At 32.2% G+C, this 15681-nt stretch overlaps 1 protein-coding gene across 8 annotated transcripts in view; it reads left to right on the top strand.

The window, feature by feature from the left end:
- Positions 1-15681, top strand: part of LOC306875435 (R3H domain-containing protein 1-like) — a 44611-nt gene that overhangs the window by 12423 nt on the left and 16507 nt on the right. For 3 of the 8 annotated variants that reach the window (XM_079425990.1, XM_079425989.1, XM_079425991.1), the window contains exons 3-12: positions 1225-1432; positions 9286-9415; positions 9525-9603; positions 10001-10060; positions 10749-10889; positions 10968-11076; positions 11223-11318; positions 11639-11667; positions 11774-11827; positions 11945-12162. In XM_079425990.1, the coding sequence (XP_079282116.1) occupies positions 1256-1432; positions 9286-9415; positions 9525-9603; positions 10001-10060; positions 10749-10889; positions 10968-11076; positions 11223-11318; positions 11639-11667; positions 11774-11827; positions 11945-12162 (1093 nt within the window). In that variant the 5' untranslated portion in view covers positions 1225-1255. Of the gene's footprint in view, positions 1-1224; positions 1433-2287; positions 2327-3056; positions 3144-9285; positions 9416-9524; positions 9604-10000; positions 10061-10748; positions 10890-10967; positions 11077-11222; positions 11319-11638; positions 11668-11773; positions 11828-11944; positions 12163-15681 lie in introns of all 8 variants that reach the window. The other 5 variants (XM_079425984.1, XM_079425986.1, XM_079425985.1 and 2 more) reach the window with 4 other exon arrangements.

The following is a 15681-nucleotide window of genomic DNA, read 5'->3' as shown; positions in this document are numbered from 1 at the left end:
TAGCGTAACTTATAGTTACAGACTACATAAATGCACATTTTTTCAACCAAAACATCTGAAAATGTCTTAAATATATCTTTTGCGTATATCTAGATTTCAATAGTTACGTAACTTGTGTAACTTTCAGTAACAGATTACATAAATGCATTCTTATTTGCATATCTACCTTTCAATAGTTATGTAACTCTTGTAAGTTATAGTTACAGACTACGTAAATGCATTCTCTTTTGCGTATCTTTATTTAAAGTTACTTGCGTAACTCGTTATGAACTACGTATATGGATTTTTTTTGGAAAAAAAACTTAAATGCTTAATATGTCTTGCTTATCTATATTTCAGTAGTCATGTAACTTGCGTAACTTATTGTTACAGACTACGTTAATTGTTCACTTGTGTCTCTAGATTTAAATAGTTAGGTAACTTGCGTATTTTATAGGTATGGACAGTAAATTCAATCTCTTTTTTTTGTATCTAACATTTCAGTAGTTACGTAACTTGCTAAATTTACGGTTATGGACTACTTAAATGCATTCTCTTTTGCTTATGCACATTTAGATATTTACATAACTTGGATAACACACAGTTACAGACTATGTAAATGCATATTTTAATATTAATGTTTACACATGATTTTTCAATTATTTTTATGACGTCAGTGACTAATTAATAAGCTGATATTTTAACAATATATCTCAAAATTACAAAACCTGTGGTGAAGCCTTCAGAAATGCATCATGAGTATTAATGAGTTAGTGACTCAAACTCAGCATGACATTATTGATACTCATGATTAATAATATTCGTTTTAGATCTTCATTGCCTTCGTTTAGCTACCAAATTGAGTCCGAAATTTGCCTATGAAGAAAATCACTTATGAATTTTAATTATGTAGACATTAGCCTGTAGGCTTAACTGATTGGTTGAGATCAATAATTAGGCACTTAAGTCAGGTGGCTAATTAACGAATGCTACTATGGGAAATGGATATTAATTCGGTTACATGACCGCACACTCCAGGAAGGTTACGAAGCAGCTTCATACATGATTAATATTCATGAGGCAAGCCTTTGGCATTGTAGAATTAGTAATTTTGCCCAACCCACTACATTGTTACAATTTTAACTTCAGTTTGTTAGTCAATAACCAGTAATTTTGACATCACAAGTTGAAATAAACATCATTAAGCTGTCAACTAAATCAGCAGTGTGTGCTTTTATCTCATAGGTGGTGATTTTCGGTCTTGCTTCTGAGGATAATGTCTGAATCTTCTCTGGACACCATAAATTGTGACGTTATGAAGGTTCTGGAGAGTGACACGCCGCACATGGCCGAACCGCCCGCGACCCTCAGTGACCCCCAACACGTGCCCCAGAACAACGGCACACACGCCCAGGAGTGTGTGACAGACCAAAGTTCCTCCCATCAAACTCAGGTAAACCTGGTGACAGCAGTGATGCATTATGGGTAATGTAGTCCAAAGCCAGCAGAAAGAGATGAGATTGTAACCTCTAGCTAATGACTTGTTATGGGATGGTGGTATGCTGTTGCTGTGGTTTCCATTACCCTAATGTCTCTGCTTAAAAATAGAGATTAGACTATGAGATGAGTAGAATCAGCCAGTCGGATCCAAGCTGGCGTGTGATTGGCTAATGGCAGGAAAGAGAGGGAGGACAGTTAATCTGCACCTGAAATCCTGCTGGTTTATCTGCAAACCCTCAGGGTGTGTGAGCGTGTTTGTGTGTGCGCGCGTGTGACCGAGTGTGCCACCATCTGCTCTTGGTGCATTGAGAGAGGGCAGTGGCCAGGTGCATTGAAACACATGCTGATCTCAGCTCTATTCCTTGCTCATTGTTCATTTCTCTCTCCTCTCCTGCACAATTAGCTGCTTCACTGGTGCACATACTCCTTTAACGATATATATTACCTGCAATAACTCTCAACGCAACTTTTTGACCTTCTGGATTTGACACAATTTTCCAGGACTGGGCAATACATCACATTATATAATACGAATAGAACAGCATTTATTTGAAATAGAAATCTGTTATTACATTATGCATGTCTTTTGCAGACACGTTTAATCAGTTTAATGTGTCCTTGCTGTATTAATTTAATTAAAAAGATATATAATGTGTGTGTATATATATTAGTGACAGCATATATTAGTGACACTATATATTAGTGACAGCAGCATATATACACACATACATGCATACATATATAATTGAAGCATTTCATACCTTATGACAAACTATGTGCATTTTCCTCCCTTTTTTCTGATTACCAGCAGATCGGCCAATCAGCACAGACTATTAAACGGTCCAAGGTACGGTATGATCACAGCATGAATATGTTTGCTTTTTTTTTTGATCCGTTGGTTGTGTTTTGTTTGCCTGCGCTCTGTGTGCCTTGCGAGAAAAAGAGAGAGAGAGAAAGAGTTCGGCAGTGCATTGTGGGAATAAAAGCCCCTGCTTGAGTCAGTAAAGAATAATAAATGTGCTTCGGGGGGGATGCTGCGTTTAGCACTTCTGCAGCATGTACCGAGATGCTGGGGGTTTGTAAGACCCGAGCGCCGCCTCCGGAGATTTTCCCACCTACAATGGCGAATTCTGCTCTGCTCTTGATGCTGTTTCATCACTGCATTTTAAACAGCCGCACTGTTTTTTTGCGATTGTTGAGTGCGAGCATTGATACGTTGTGTTTTTTTGTTTTGACACTGCCTGCGAGAAACAGTCTCTTGTGTTTATCATTTCTAAAAATAATTTACATATGAAAAACTGTCAAGCTGCTTGTTTGTTGTTTGTTTTGTGATCGTACTTTGAGATTTGATCGTATTTTGAGATTTTCAGACTTTCAGGGGTGTCAGATCTTTACCTAAGTGTCCGTTTTAATAAACACTCTTTTAATTAACGATTTAATCGTAAACCCCTCCCTGAGCTCTGAAAAGTCTCCTGAGATGCTGCAAAATGGTGCTTGTGTATTTTTAGTTGCATTGTTGGACGTTCTTTTGCGAATGAATGCCAGACATTTTGGTAACCATGGTTACTCTCCTCCAGTCCAACGGCAAGTTTAAGTTAGTCCGCAGCTTGGCGGTGTGTGAGGAACCGTCTCCGCCTCCGCTCCGAGAACTGACGCACGAACAGGTAAACGTGTGTGTATGGACTAGCATACTACTGACTTTTTAGGTTATGTGACTTGGTTTACTTACTATTTCACAAACTGTTTAAAATAGAAATAGTACATTTAGATTTTCTTATTGCTTTTGGAAGAAGTCTCTCTTCTGATCATCAAGGTTGCATTTATTTGATTTAAAATACAGTAAAAACAGTAATATTGTGAAATATTATTACAGTTTTTAAATAACTTTTTTCTATTTTAATATATAATTTATTTCTGTGTTTCAAAGCTGAATTTTCAGCATCCTTACTCCAATCTTTGTCACATGGTCGTTCAGAAATCATTCTAATATGCTAATTTATTATCAGTCATGAAAACAGTTATGCCATATCATATTTTTGTGGAAATTGTGAACAACTACCATTCAAAAAAAAATAAAAAATGTATACTTTTATTCAGCAAGGATGCATTAAAGTGGGCAAAAGTGACAAAGACATTTATAATGTTACAAATATTTCTGTTTCAAATAAATACTGTTGTTTTGAACTTTCTATTCATCAAAGAATTCTGAGGGAAGAAAAAAAATGTATCGTGATGTATAAAAAATGTGTAAAAAATGAGCTGTTATAAGAATTTGGTAATAATTGAGTTTATGGTTCTCTTAGCTACCAAAAAATAGTTTCTATTTTCTGTTACACAAATGTTTATTATTGTATTTATTATTTATTAATTTATGATTAATATATAATGCAGTACTATATAAAAATGTACAAATATTTAATTTAACACTTTTTAATTTATCCATTTGAATTTAATTTTAAACGTTTTCATTGTTTTTATGTAAATGTATTGTCATTTATTTTTGTAACCATATTATACATTGACAAAAAAAAATAACATGATCCATATTTCCTTTTTTTTTTTCAGATTAACAACAGCTCACTTGCAATGTTACAAAAGATTTCCATTACAAATAAATACTGTTTGAACTTGACCAGAAAATCAGCATATTAGAATCGTTTCTGAAGGATCATGTGACATTGAAAACTGGAGTAGTGATGCTGAAAATTCAGCTTTGCATCACAGGAATAAATTACTTTTGAAAATATATTAAAATAGAAAAGCATAAGTTAAGGCTTCTTTCAGAAACATCAAACCGATTAACCTTTGTCCTTGCAGCCCATAGGCAATAATAACGCTGTCAAAACATCAGCGCTGCTCTTAGTTGTAAAGATGCTTGCGTGTGTTTGAAGTGGATTTTGCGCGTGTGCACATTCAATAGAGCTGTGCGTTTATTGAAGGTGCTCGTGTGCACGCAGGTCCCCAGCGCACGATTGCATTCATCCATCATCTATACCAAATACAATTTTCCTGTCTCAGCTGCCGAGCGCAGTGGATTGCTATAATTGCCTCTTCTTATCCGAACCCCATTTTTGTTCTATTTATTAGGTTAGTCTGCAGCTCAGAGCCGCTATTAGGAAGCCCAGAGCTCGCCGCGGGCGGTCAGCACCATCAGCTCTTTGTATATGAGGCTGCAACTTTATTTGCACATTTGGTTATTTCATAGGGAGGTTATTGATGGTGATTTGCAAAAATAGGTGTTTTGTAAAAAGGGTTTTGCAATACAGTCGCATATTGATACGTCACGATTCTTTTTTCACAATGTAACATCAATACTTTAGATTTCAACACTGAATTAAATTTTTTTTTTAATGCATTTAAAATATTTGTGTAAATATGTACATTTTGGAAATCCTAGGCTGTTTTCAAGTGATTTTCTCCTTTTTTTTGACAGGCACTAACTTTGAACCTTTCTTTTTGTCTTTCTTTCTTTTTAATAATTAATTTTCAAGTATATTAATTTAATTAATTAATTAATTTATATTAATTATTTATGATTTGTGTGTGTGTGTGGGGGGGGGGGGGGATATATATAAATACTATATAAATCTATAAAAAAGAACTGATAGGCCTGGTGTAGATTTTTAAAAAATATTTATCTATATTTATCACTTTATAAATAACACTAAATTAATCTATAAAATTTTGTAGTGTTCTATAATATTTAAAATCTACAATATTCATCGTATTTATTTATATATTTAATTTTATATTTATTTTATGTATTTGGTTATATTTAATTATTTATAAAAACACTAAATAAATTTGTATAATATATAAAAAATAATCGTAATTGTATAACTTTTTTCTTTAATAATTTTGTCTTTATAATTAATTTATTATATTTGTTTTCACCATTTTTTATCAATATTATATTTTCACCATATTTATCGATTTATAAACAACACTACATAAATCTATAAAATTATATAATGTACTATAATATCTGAAATCTATAATATTCATATTCAGTGATAAATTTTATCATTGTTTATTTTATGTATTTATTTGTTTGTTTATAAAAGCAAAGTAAATTTAGTATATCTAAAAATAATTAATATAATAAAGTAATAACTTGTATTTTTATCTGTGTCTATATAATTGATTTGTTGCAGTTGATAATCTATGAATATTTTTATATATTTTTAGGTAACATGCATATATTTATCTATATCTCTTTATTTATCTATTTATTTACAACACTTAAAAAAACTTTTGTAGATTATGTATATTTGTCATATTTATACATTTTCCTAATTGTCATGCTTTTCAAAAGTAAAGGTTTTCAAAGGTTGTTATTTTTTTAATCATAATAAGCATTTGTGAAGAAAACACTACATTTGATGTGCAGGCCATACTGGTTATTATTGACTTGCATTTTTATTTTTATTTTTTTAAATAAATATGCCAGTACTTGACTATATAATATTTGAGAGACAGGCAGCAGACAGTGTTGATGTCCTTTGAGCAACCTTGCTTTTTAAAGGCGATTTTCTCAATCGTCTCAGTCATGCAGTTCCGAGAGCAGGTGAGGAAGAAAAGAACTCAAGGTCTTTGTGGACGAACCGTCTGAAAGACGAATAAACGTCCTTAATCAAGTAAACGTCCTTGAACGAGTGAACGAGACTTTCTCCCCGAGGAAAGAGGGTCTCTATTCATAGACGTTTCTCATCTCTCTGTACCTTTCCCCTCTTTCGCTCTTTCACAACCTTCTCATTCACGATCCGTCCATTCGTCTTCTCTCTCGCCGTCCCTCGTGTAGCGTGACATTTTTGTCCTCATTCAGAAGCTCGACAGCTAATTCGGGCCGGTCTTCTTTAAAGGAGTGAAGAGAAAGCCAGAGACCGAAAAAACAACGAATTATAACGAACGCTCGCAGAAATGAAACCAATAATCGTTTACTACTAAAGGCCAGATTTACTAACAGTTTACGCCAGCGTAAACCATCTTTTGGCCTTAAAATAGTACTGTCAGAATTTACTAAAGACACACAGTAAAGAATTAGTGCTAATAAGGCGCCTGACCTTATTTAATATGCATTTGTAGTAGTTTCCCTTTCAGAGGCAAAATTTATTTGAGGAGAGTATTAAAATTAGTGCTGTCAAATGATTAATCACGATTAATCACATCCAAAATAAAAGTTTTTGTTTACATAATATATGTATGTGTGCTCTGTGTGTTTATATGTATGTGTGTATATATATATATATATATATATATATATATATATATATATACATACACATGCATGTGTGCATATATTTAAGAAAAATGTTTATATATAATATACATTTTACGAATATAAATATATACATGTAAATTTTCAAAATATATACTGTATGTGTTTGTACTTATATATACATAATAAATATACACAGTACACACACGCACATTATGTAAACAAACTTTTATTTTGGATGCGATTAATCGCAATGAATCATTTGACAGCATTAATTAAAATTAATCGCACAACGTGATTTACTAACGTTTGCGCTCGTCAAATTACTGGTGTTTGGGTGTCGTAGGGACATCACCTGCACCTGAGGAGCATCGGCTCAATTTATTTGCGACTATGCTAATTTGCGTTGCGCCTGGTATATTGCGTTGGTTGAATATACCATTGGTTGAATGTAATCTCATGTAAATGAGATGTTGCGTCTGCGGTCTTTAATTTGCACATTGTGAGTAAATCACCCGCAGAAATATCCACAGCCATCGGCGCCGTTTTGGAATTCACTCTAATTTGCCCTCTTTAGTAAATCTGGCCCTAAACCTATTTCAAACTTAAATGATTTGCCGCTCTTTTCCCGTATATTCAGCATCAAAAATGTGCTTTAAATAGCCATAAACATACACTGTATAAAAAAAAAAAAAAGTTAGGCAAACTTTTTAAGGCAACCAGCTTCAGCAGATTTATAGATTGGCTCAACTTTTTTTTTTTGTTACAGTGTAGTAAATATGCGATATTCTGTGTCTTCTGAATTTACACAATCATTTTTATGATGCTTTGTCATATTTGGTGCTCGACAGCCCTGGTTCCCATTCACTTCCATTGTATGGAAAAGAGCAGCATGAACGTTCATCTAAACGTCTGCTTTTCTGTTTACCGAAGTCAGTCAGTCAGAAGGTTTGGGTTTAAAAATAGTGAATAAATGGGTGAATTGTTTTTGGGTGAACTATCTCTTTAAAGCCACTGCTGTTCATTTGGCTGCTCTTCCTCTTGCTCTGTGTTTGAAATAAAGCCGAGTTTTAGCATCAGAGTGAAGGATCATGGCGGGATCGAGTCCAAACCTCACAGAAGGGCAGAATGATCTCATAACCTCCACAATCCTTCGTGTTTCTCCTCGAGAGAGTTTGTAAATCCCATTCATGAAATATAAATTCATGTGCAGTCGAAACGGCCAAATGCCCTCTAAACCTGAAAGCCGCGCACCTGAATGGAATAGATTTACTATAACGAACTTTCTGCTTGTACTGCCACTGTACAAAGTAGTTTTTGACTGTTAGGGGTCCAATTTAATACACTTTACAATATGATTATAATGAACATTTTATGAAATATAAATACATTTGTGTAAATCGTTCACAAAGTATGAATGATTATCCATCAGTTGGGTTTACAATTTTAAAAAGATACAATTTTATTTTATTATTCTTTTTTACATTTTAATGAAGTTTTTGCATTTGAACAAAGGATTGATTGATTAATTGATTTGATATTGGTTTAGCTTTCCCCCCCTTTTTATTGTAACCTTTGGCCAAAAATCAGTTGATATAGCAGTCTACTATAATCTGAGACCGAAGCAATTAAATTTTGATTATTATTATTATTATTACTGCTGCTGTTGTTGTTATTGGAATTTGTTTATTATCAGAATGTATTACTATTATAATTATTGTTGTAACTATCATAATTTATTGTTGTTGTTGTTATTATTATTATTATTATTATTATTATTATTATTATTATTATATGGAGTTTGTGACATTTGGCCAAATATCAGTTGACATATAAGCCTATCACTGATATCAAACTAAAATTATTAGTATTGTTGTAATTTGTTATTATTATTATTATTATTATTGAAATTTGTTATTATTATTATGTGCTTAGCTAAAATATCAGTTACTTTGACTTTTCACTAATCTAAAGCTAAACCTATTAATTTAATTATAATTTGATTTAATTAATGGGTTAGTTTAAAAAGTGAATAAGTTAAATAGTTTTTGTTATCAATATTATTGTCTGATATATTGGTATATTGTATATCAAGAAAAAAATCTAAAAGTAAAAAGTCCAGTACGTTGATCGATTACAAATCTAAAAAAATTTTTTTCCTTCTCCTTGATATTTTGCAGAGCATTATGGAACATTTAGTAATTTAGCTTTAATAGTTTTTAGTTGATAGTTTAGGGTTTATATTGAACTTCTTTTGTTCTTTTGTTCTGAGAAAAGACAAGTCTTTATTACTTGAGATGATTACAAAGTCTTCTGCTAATTCTCTTCGCAAACTATTTTAATCAAACTCCTCTGATTAGCTGCAGCTAAGGGAGAGAGATCATAATTAGCTTTAATTACATTTCTCACTTCATAATGACAAAAAAGAGCCATTGTTTGTCTTGTTTTTGGTGACTGTGGAAATACAGAAACGCTCTTAATGCTTCCTGAATGTGTGATTTATATCAAATACATCTTGTATCAATGGAAAAACTCTTTGCACTTTTATCATTTCTAAATGTGTTCTATTATGTGTTTGTTTTTAACAGGAAAAGATTCATATCGAGCTCAGTCAGTCTTTCGAAAAAGACGAAACGTCCATCAAAAATGAGGACAGTGAGAAAATCTCAGAAAAGCCAGAGAAAACAGACCCACTGTCCAAGAAGACACTCTCAAGAGGTGTGTGTGTATGTGTGTTTTTGTTTTTTTGGCAGACGAGGTGTTTTCTCACCGGCCAGATGGATGCAACAGAATGTGTGTGATGAATTTCTCTCCGTCTCTCTCTCAGATCCCAGTCAGGACTACACAGACTCCACAGGAGTAAACCTCCACGAGTTTCTGGTCAACACGCTGAAGAACAACCCCCGGTGAGTGAAAATCCCCCCGCCGTCACACGAGCACAACCGCTACTTCCTGCTGCTTCATTGAGCTGCTTCCAAAAATCCTTTTTAAAACGTGCACTTACGTTACTTTAAATAGGGACATATGCATTTAATTTTTTCCCTAAAGTTTTTTTTTTTTAGCATTTTATACTTGTACTTATAAAAAAAATGTTATATTGATAATACATGTTTATTAATAATTGTAATGTTTTTATTTTTTAAAAGTATAAGAGGAATGCTGTATTGCACACGTGTCTTGCGTCTCTTCTCGGGTGTTAATATGGAGCTTGTAGGCAGACATTTGAATATTGTGGCTCTTGTGCACTGGATTCTCATCAGGTTGATGAGCTGTGATAAATGCTAATGAACGCTGTTCTTACAGGGACAGAATGATGCTGCTGAAACTCGAGCAAGATATTCTGGACTTCATTAGTAACATCGAGTAAGTTGAGCCAAAAAACTGAAGAACAGTTGAAATTTAAATAATTTTTCATATTTCGTTTATATATATATATATATGTATGTGTATATATATGTATATGTGTGTAAAATATTAATACATTTTATTTTAGCAATTTAATACTACAATTATATTTATAGATCAGTAAATCAGTCTTTACACCCTGCTTTTTAGATATTGGACATTAATGTACATAAATATAAAATATTTTATTTTATAAATATATTTATTATATTATCATCTTTAAATGAGGTTTTATGTAGGTAAAAACTTTACATTTCTTAAACGCATATTAGCCTGTAATTTATACATTTTATTGGTAATTTAAAAAAAATATATATTGTTTAATGCATATTAGTTTTGGCTTGATATATCAGTAATTTTATGTAAAATATTAATATAATTTTAATAATTTAAAAAATATTATGTCTGCATAAACTTTCTTTTTACACACTGCTTTATAGATTTCAGTCATTATAAAAATAAATGGATTTAATATATAAATATATTTATATTATATAATCATAATTAAATGAACATGTTAATGTAGATAACTCTGTGTGTGTGTATATATATATATATATATATATATATATATATATATATATATATATATATATATATATATATATATATATATAATTTATTTATTTATTTATTCTTATCACAGAAGTCAGAAGAGGAAGTTCCCCCCGATGACATCATACCACAGGATGCTGCTTCACAGGGTGGCGGCGTATTTTGGGCTGGACCATAATGTCGATCAGACCGGGAAATCAGTCATTATCAACAAAACCAGCAATACTAGAATGTACGTGTGGATTTCAACTAACCTCAGTTGTCAAAAATATATCATTTTGAATACAACACTGTTTTTTTTATCTTACAGACCAGATCAGAAGTTTTCTGAACACATTAAAGATGATAAAACAGATGATTTCCAAAAGCGTTACATCTTAAAGAGAGAGAACTCCAGCCTGGACCAGGATGATGGCAGGGTGAGAAATATATACTAACATTCAACAAGCTAAAAATGTAGTACTTATAAATTCTCCCTGAAATAATCCAACAACCAACAAATATAATGCGTGTAATAACTGGTGCAATACAGCAGTCAGGAAGATAAAGTGTGTGTGTGTTTTAGCTGCGGATGCGTCTTAAGGACGACAGACGGAGTAAATCAATAGAGGAGCGAGAGGAGGAGTACCAGCGTGCCAGAGACAGGATCTTCGCCCAAGATGTGCGTCTCCATCTTAATATAAACCTGTTATTTATATTTATTATATATTATTTTTTTTTGCTTATTTATTCTAGAATAAGTAATACATAACAGTAATAGTGAATAATTTGTAGTGTTTATTATTACATTAATGCAGAATGTTTATAATTAAAAGAAACCACAACTTTGTGTTATAAATGTTCATAATTTATAGTAGTTGTGTTGTTTCAAGAGTGATGGATAGATAGATAGATGGATGGATAGATGCTTTTTATCTATATTGTTGTATTTTCCCTTTTTTTTTTTTTTTTTTTTTAATGTGTTTCTATTTTCATCTGCAGGGACAAGAACATTTCCCGTTTGATAACAGGTAAAAAAAAAAGAAAAAAGACAAATTATCTGTGAGAGCTTTTTTGTTGTTGCTGTTTGTCTGTTTTATGTATTTTATAATCTAATTATGTTTAAATTCCCTCTAGAATTCAAGAGGACATGACTTTCATCAACACTCAGCAAAGACGACAGATATTCAGGTAGTTCTTTTGTGTGCTTTGTTTATTTGCTTAATTATGTAGCATTTTAAGAGACAGTGATTTAGCTCATTTTATTAAACAGTTGCCCTGTTTTGTTTGTTTGTTTGTTTTCTTCAGATTGAGAGACGGGCACTCGGGAAACAGTCGTCAGAGCAGCTCCGAGAACGAGCTGAAGTATTCGGACCCTCGGCCCTGGAGCAGCACGGATTCAGACAGCTCCCACAGGAACCTGAAGCCTGCCATGACCAAAGCCAACAGCTTCAGCGGCATCAGCCTGCTGATCCGAGGAGACAGTACAGCCAGCAGCAAGAGCACCGGGAAACTGTCCAAAACCAGTAAATAACTTACCATCCTTCACTTGGAGACTTCGTAGAGATGCACGATAGACAGAATTTGAGTGGCACCAACCATGGATATTTTTTAGCTTCGAAATCGATCCTGTGCGTCAACATGTAATCAAAATGAAGCAGTTTCCTTCCTTAATCATTCTTAAAGTTATTGCAAAATCTTTCATCTAAATATAATAATTGTTCCTGCCTCTGAAACGACTTTCCGTTTCTGCTGACATCATCAAGGCCCTATGTTTAAGCCCCGCCCATCCAATTTTCTGTCATATTGAAATAATGTTCAATTAATATTTGGCCATTTTGAAAATTTTATTTTTAATATTCTTTAGTGAATTTGGAGACTTGTATACAAAATTAAATTTAAACTTTTCAGCAGTATATTATCGAAGCCCATTTCTGCCACTAAATAAAAAAAAAGCAAATTGCAACTCTCACAGTTGACTTTTTTTCTCACAATTACAAGTTTACAACTCACAATTCTGACTTTTTTCTCAGAATCGTGAAATATAAACTCTCAATTGCGAGTTATAAAGTCAGAATCGCAAGATATAAACTCAAAATTGCAAGAATTAAAGTCTTTAAATGTAGACTTTTTTTCTCGCAATTGCGAGTTTATATCTCACAATTCTGACTCGCAATTGCGAGTTGCAAAGTCCAATTTTGAGGTGGGAAAAAATACTTTTTTTATATATTATTTCACAATTCTTTTTTCTCAATTTTGAGATACAAACTCACAATTCTGACTTTTATTCTTAGAATTCTAAACTCACAATTGTGAATTATAAAGTCAGAATTGCGAGATATAAACTCGTAATTCTGAGAAATAATTGTGAAGTTTATATCTCAGAATTCTAAGAATAAAAGTCAGAATTGCGAGTTTGTATCTCAAAATTCTGAGAAAAAAGAATTGAGATTAAAAAGTTGCAGTTTCCTTTTTTATTTTTTTATTCAGTGGCGGAAACGGGCTTCCATAGTATATTCCTCTTTAGCTATTCAAAAGAAAAAAGTTTGTCTTGATAATCTTTCAGCAACATATAATAATTGTTTTTGCCTCTGAAACAACATACGATTCTGCTGACATCATCAAGGCTCTATTTTTAAGCCCCTCCCCTTCAACTTCCTGTCACATTGAAACCCTATTCACCATCAAGTTTAAATCTTGACTATTAACTTCCTAAAGTAATATTTTTTTTACGCTGAATATTGTTTAGCTTGGAATATACGTTACATTACAGAATCAAATAGTTTGCAAACATTAGTTTTGCGGTGATTTTTAAATAGTGTTCTGCAAATAGTGTTGATTTAAAAATGAAAGTTCGCACTAGAGCTCCAGTGTCCAGTCCATTTAAATTCTGGCATTTATAAGTTTCTTTAAAGTAATTTTCAGCCTAATCAGATGGTTTAAAATTAAAATTTAAAATAAAACATTTTAATATTCGTCTATACTGATTATAGTCCCCGATATATCGTGCATCCCTACATGTCTGAGGTTTTTAAATAAAGCTAATATAATTTTTACAGACTGCAGTTCATGTTGGAAGTACTGTCATTGTTTATGAATCCAAAAGTTTCCAAATTTTGACAATTATGTAAATTTTGACTGTTTAGAAATTTGGGGGTAATTCCAACATGAGCCCTAAATCCAAAAATACTGCTATTTTAGAAGTAATTAAGACATTTTTGAGATCTTTTCTAGTTTGTCTTAATTGTCCAGATACCTCCAAGTGTGTTTTGACTTCTACCATCCCAGTCCTGCTTTGCTATACTCATCATTTTGTTCTTTTAAAGACCTTTTTTTTCCCCCCATCATTTCTTGTTCTTGCTTTAGGCAGTCGTGCATTGAGTATGTGCATGTGTGTGGTGGAAAGCATCTCTTTGCCCTCACCCATTTCATGTCCATAGAGGAACAGCTAAGAGAACACATTGATATTCCGAGCTGTCTGCTCTCCGGCTTCATTGGTTATTTATGCTCTGGCATTTAGAAGCTCAAGGAGTCGACGCCAATATATATTTATAATTTTTAATATTTAATGACACTCCTCTTCCATTCAGCAACTGCTGGATCGTTCCACCTGCCCAGTTACATTTGAACAGCCCCACAAATGATTGCAAATGGTGTTATGTTGATATCCAGTGGTTTCATCAGGAATTTATTTTTATTTTTTTGGTTGCTTTAAGATATAAACAGATAAGAATTAATGTATGTAATATTTACATTTTTATTTTGTTAGTTTATTATAATTAGTAAGTTTTCATTTTGTTTTATTATTTCATATGAATATTTTGTTCAAATTTATTTTTAATCAGATTATTTTAAATAAGATTTTTTTTTTAAAGAAATGCCTTTCAGTCTAATCAGTCGTTGTAAAAATATAAATTAATAAATAATAATTAAAACACAATTATTAATATTATTAATGAAAGCTATAGATTTTAATAATAAAAATATAAATAGTTATCAGATAAAGTAATAAATATTACTAATTAATAATAAAAATAATTAATAATTTATTTAATAATTCTGTTAGGTGGTTTGTCCAGTGGTTTCATCAGGATTTTTATTTTTTTGGTTGCTTCAAAATATAAACATCAGATAAGAAATTGTGAATTTATTTTAGCATTTACTTTTTATTTAAATTAGTAACTTTAGTTCATTTGTAATTTTTTTTTATTTACTAACAAAAAATGTGTAATTTATAAATTTGTTATATATTTAATTACTAATAAAAAGTACTTTATGTGGTTAGCGGGCATATCAATATTTTGTTATTTTATTTTTAATTAGATTATTTTAAATACAATTTTTTTAGAAAGACTTTGCAGTCTGATCAATAAGATTTTAAGTAGTTTTCAGATATATTCCGAATAAATCCATAAAAAAATTTAAAATAAGAAAAATAATAACAGTATACGCATTAATAAATAATAAGCAAAAATATTAATATTAATTAATTAAAAAACAATAGGCTTAAATGTATTCATATTTAGGAATTGAAAAGCAATAAAGATTTAATCAAATTAATAATAAAACTATTTGATAATTGACTAATTCTGATTATTGCAAAGAATAACTAGAAGAACCATCGTCGGATTCGTCTTTATTGAGCTGATTTTTATTTTATCTACCCTGCATGGTTCTTTTTCCTTCCTTATGACATAATTTCCTGTCATTTAGTTTTTGCCCCGCCCATCAACCCCTCTTCAATCATCCCTCCATACCTTGTATGTGCCAGTAAAAGCTCTTTCGTTCTTCGCCCTCCTTCAGGTTCAGACTCTTCTAGTAGCGTAGGTTCCTCTTCCGGGTCACTCTCTCGGCCGGCTCAGCTGCCGTTACCCGCCCCTGTTCTGCCCCAGCCCAGTCGTGGCTTCACCGTGGCCCCTGCGGCCCCGGCGTCTCAGAGCGTGACTACTAACGCTAACATTAATACTAACGCTAGCTTCTACATCGTTCCTCTGGACAGCAGCGCCATCCCGCCAGGCAGCGTGCTGCTCAATCCACAGACAGGT

This window comes from Barbus barbus (assembly GCF_936440315.1).
Source record: "Barbus barbus genome assembly, chromosome: 9".
Lineage (NCBI taxonomy): Eukaryota > Metazoa > Chordata > Actinopteri > Cypriniformes > Cyprinidae > Barbus > Barbus barbus.
This window is presented reverse-complemented; position numbering and strand designations above follow the sequence as displayed.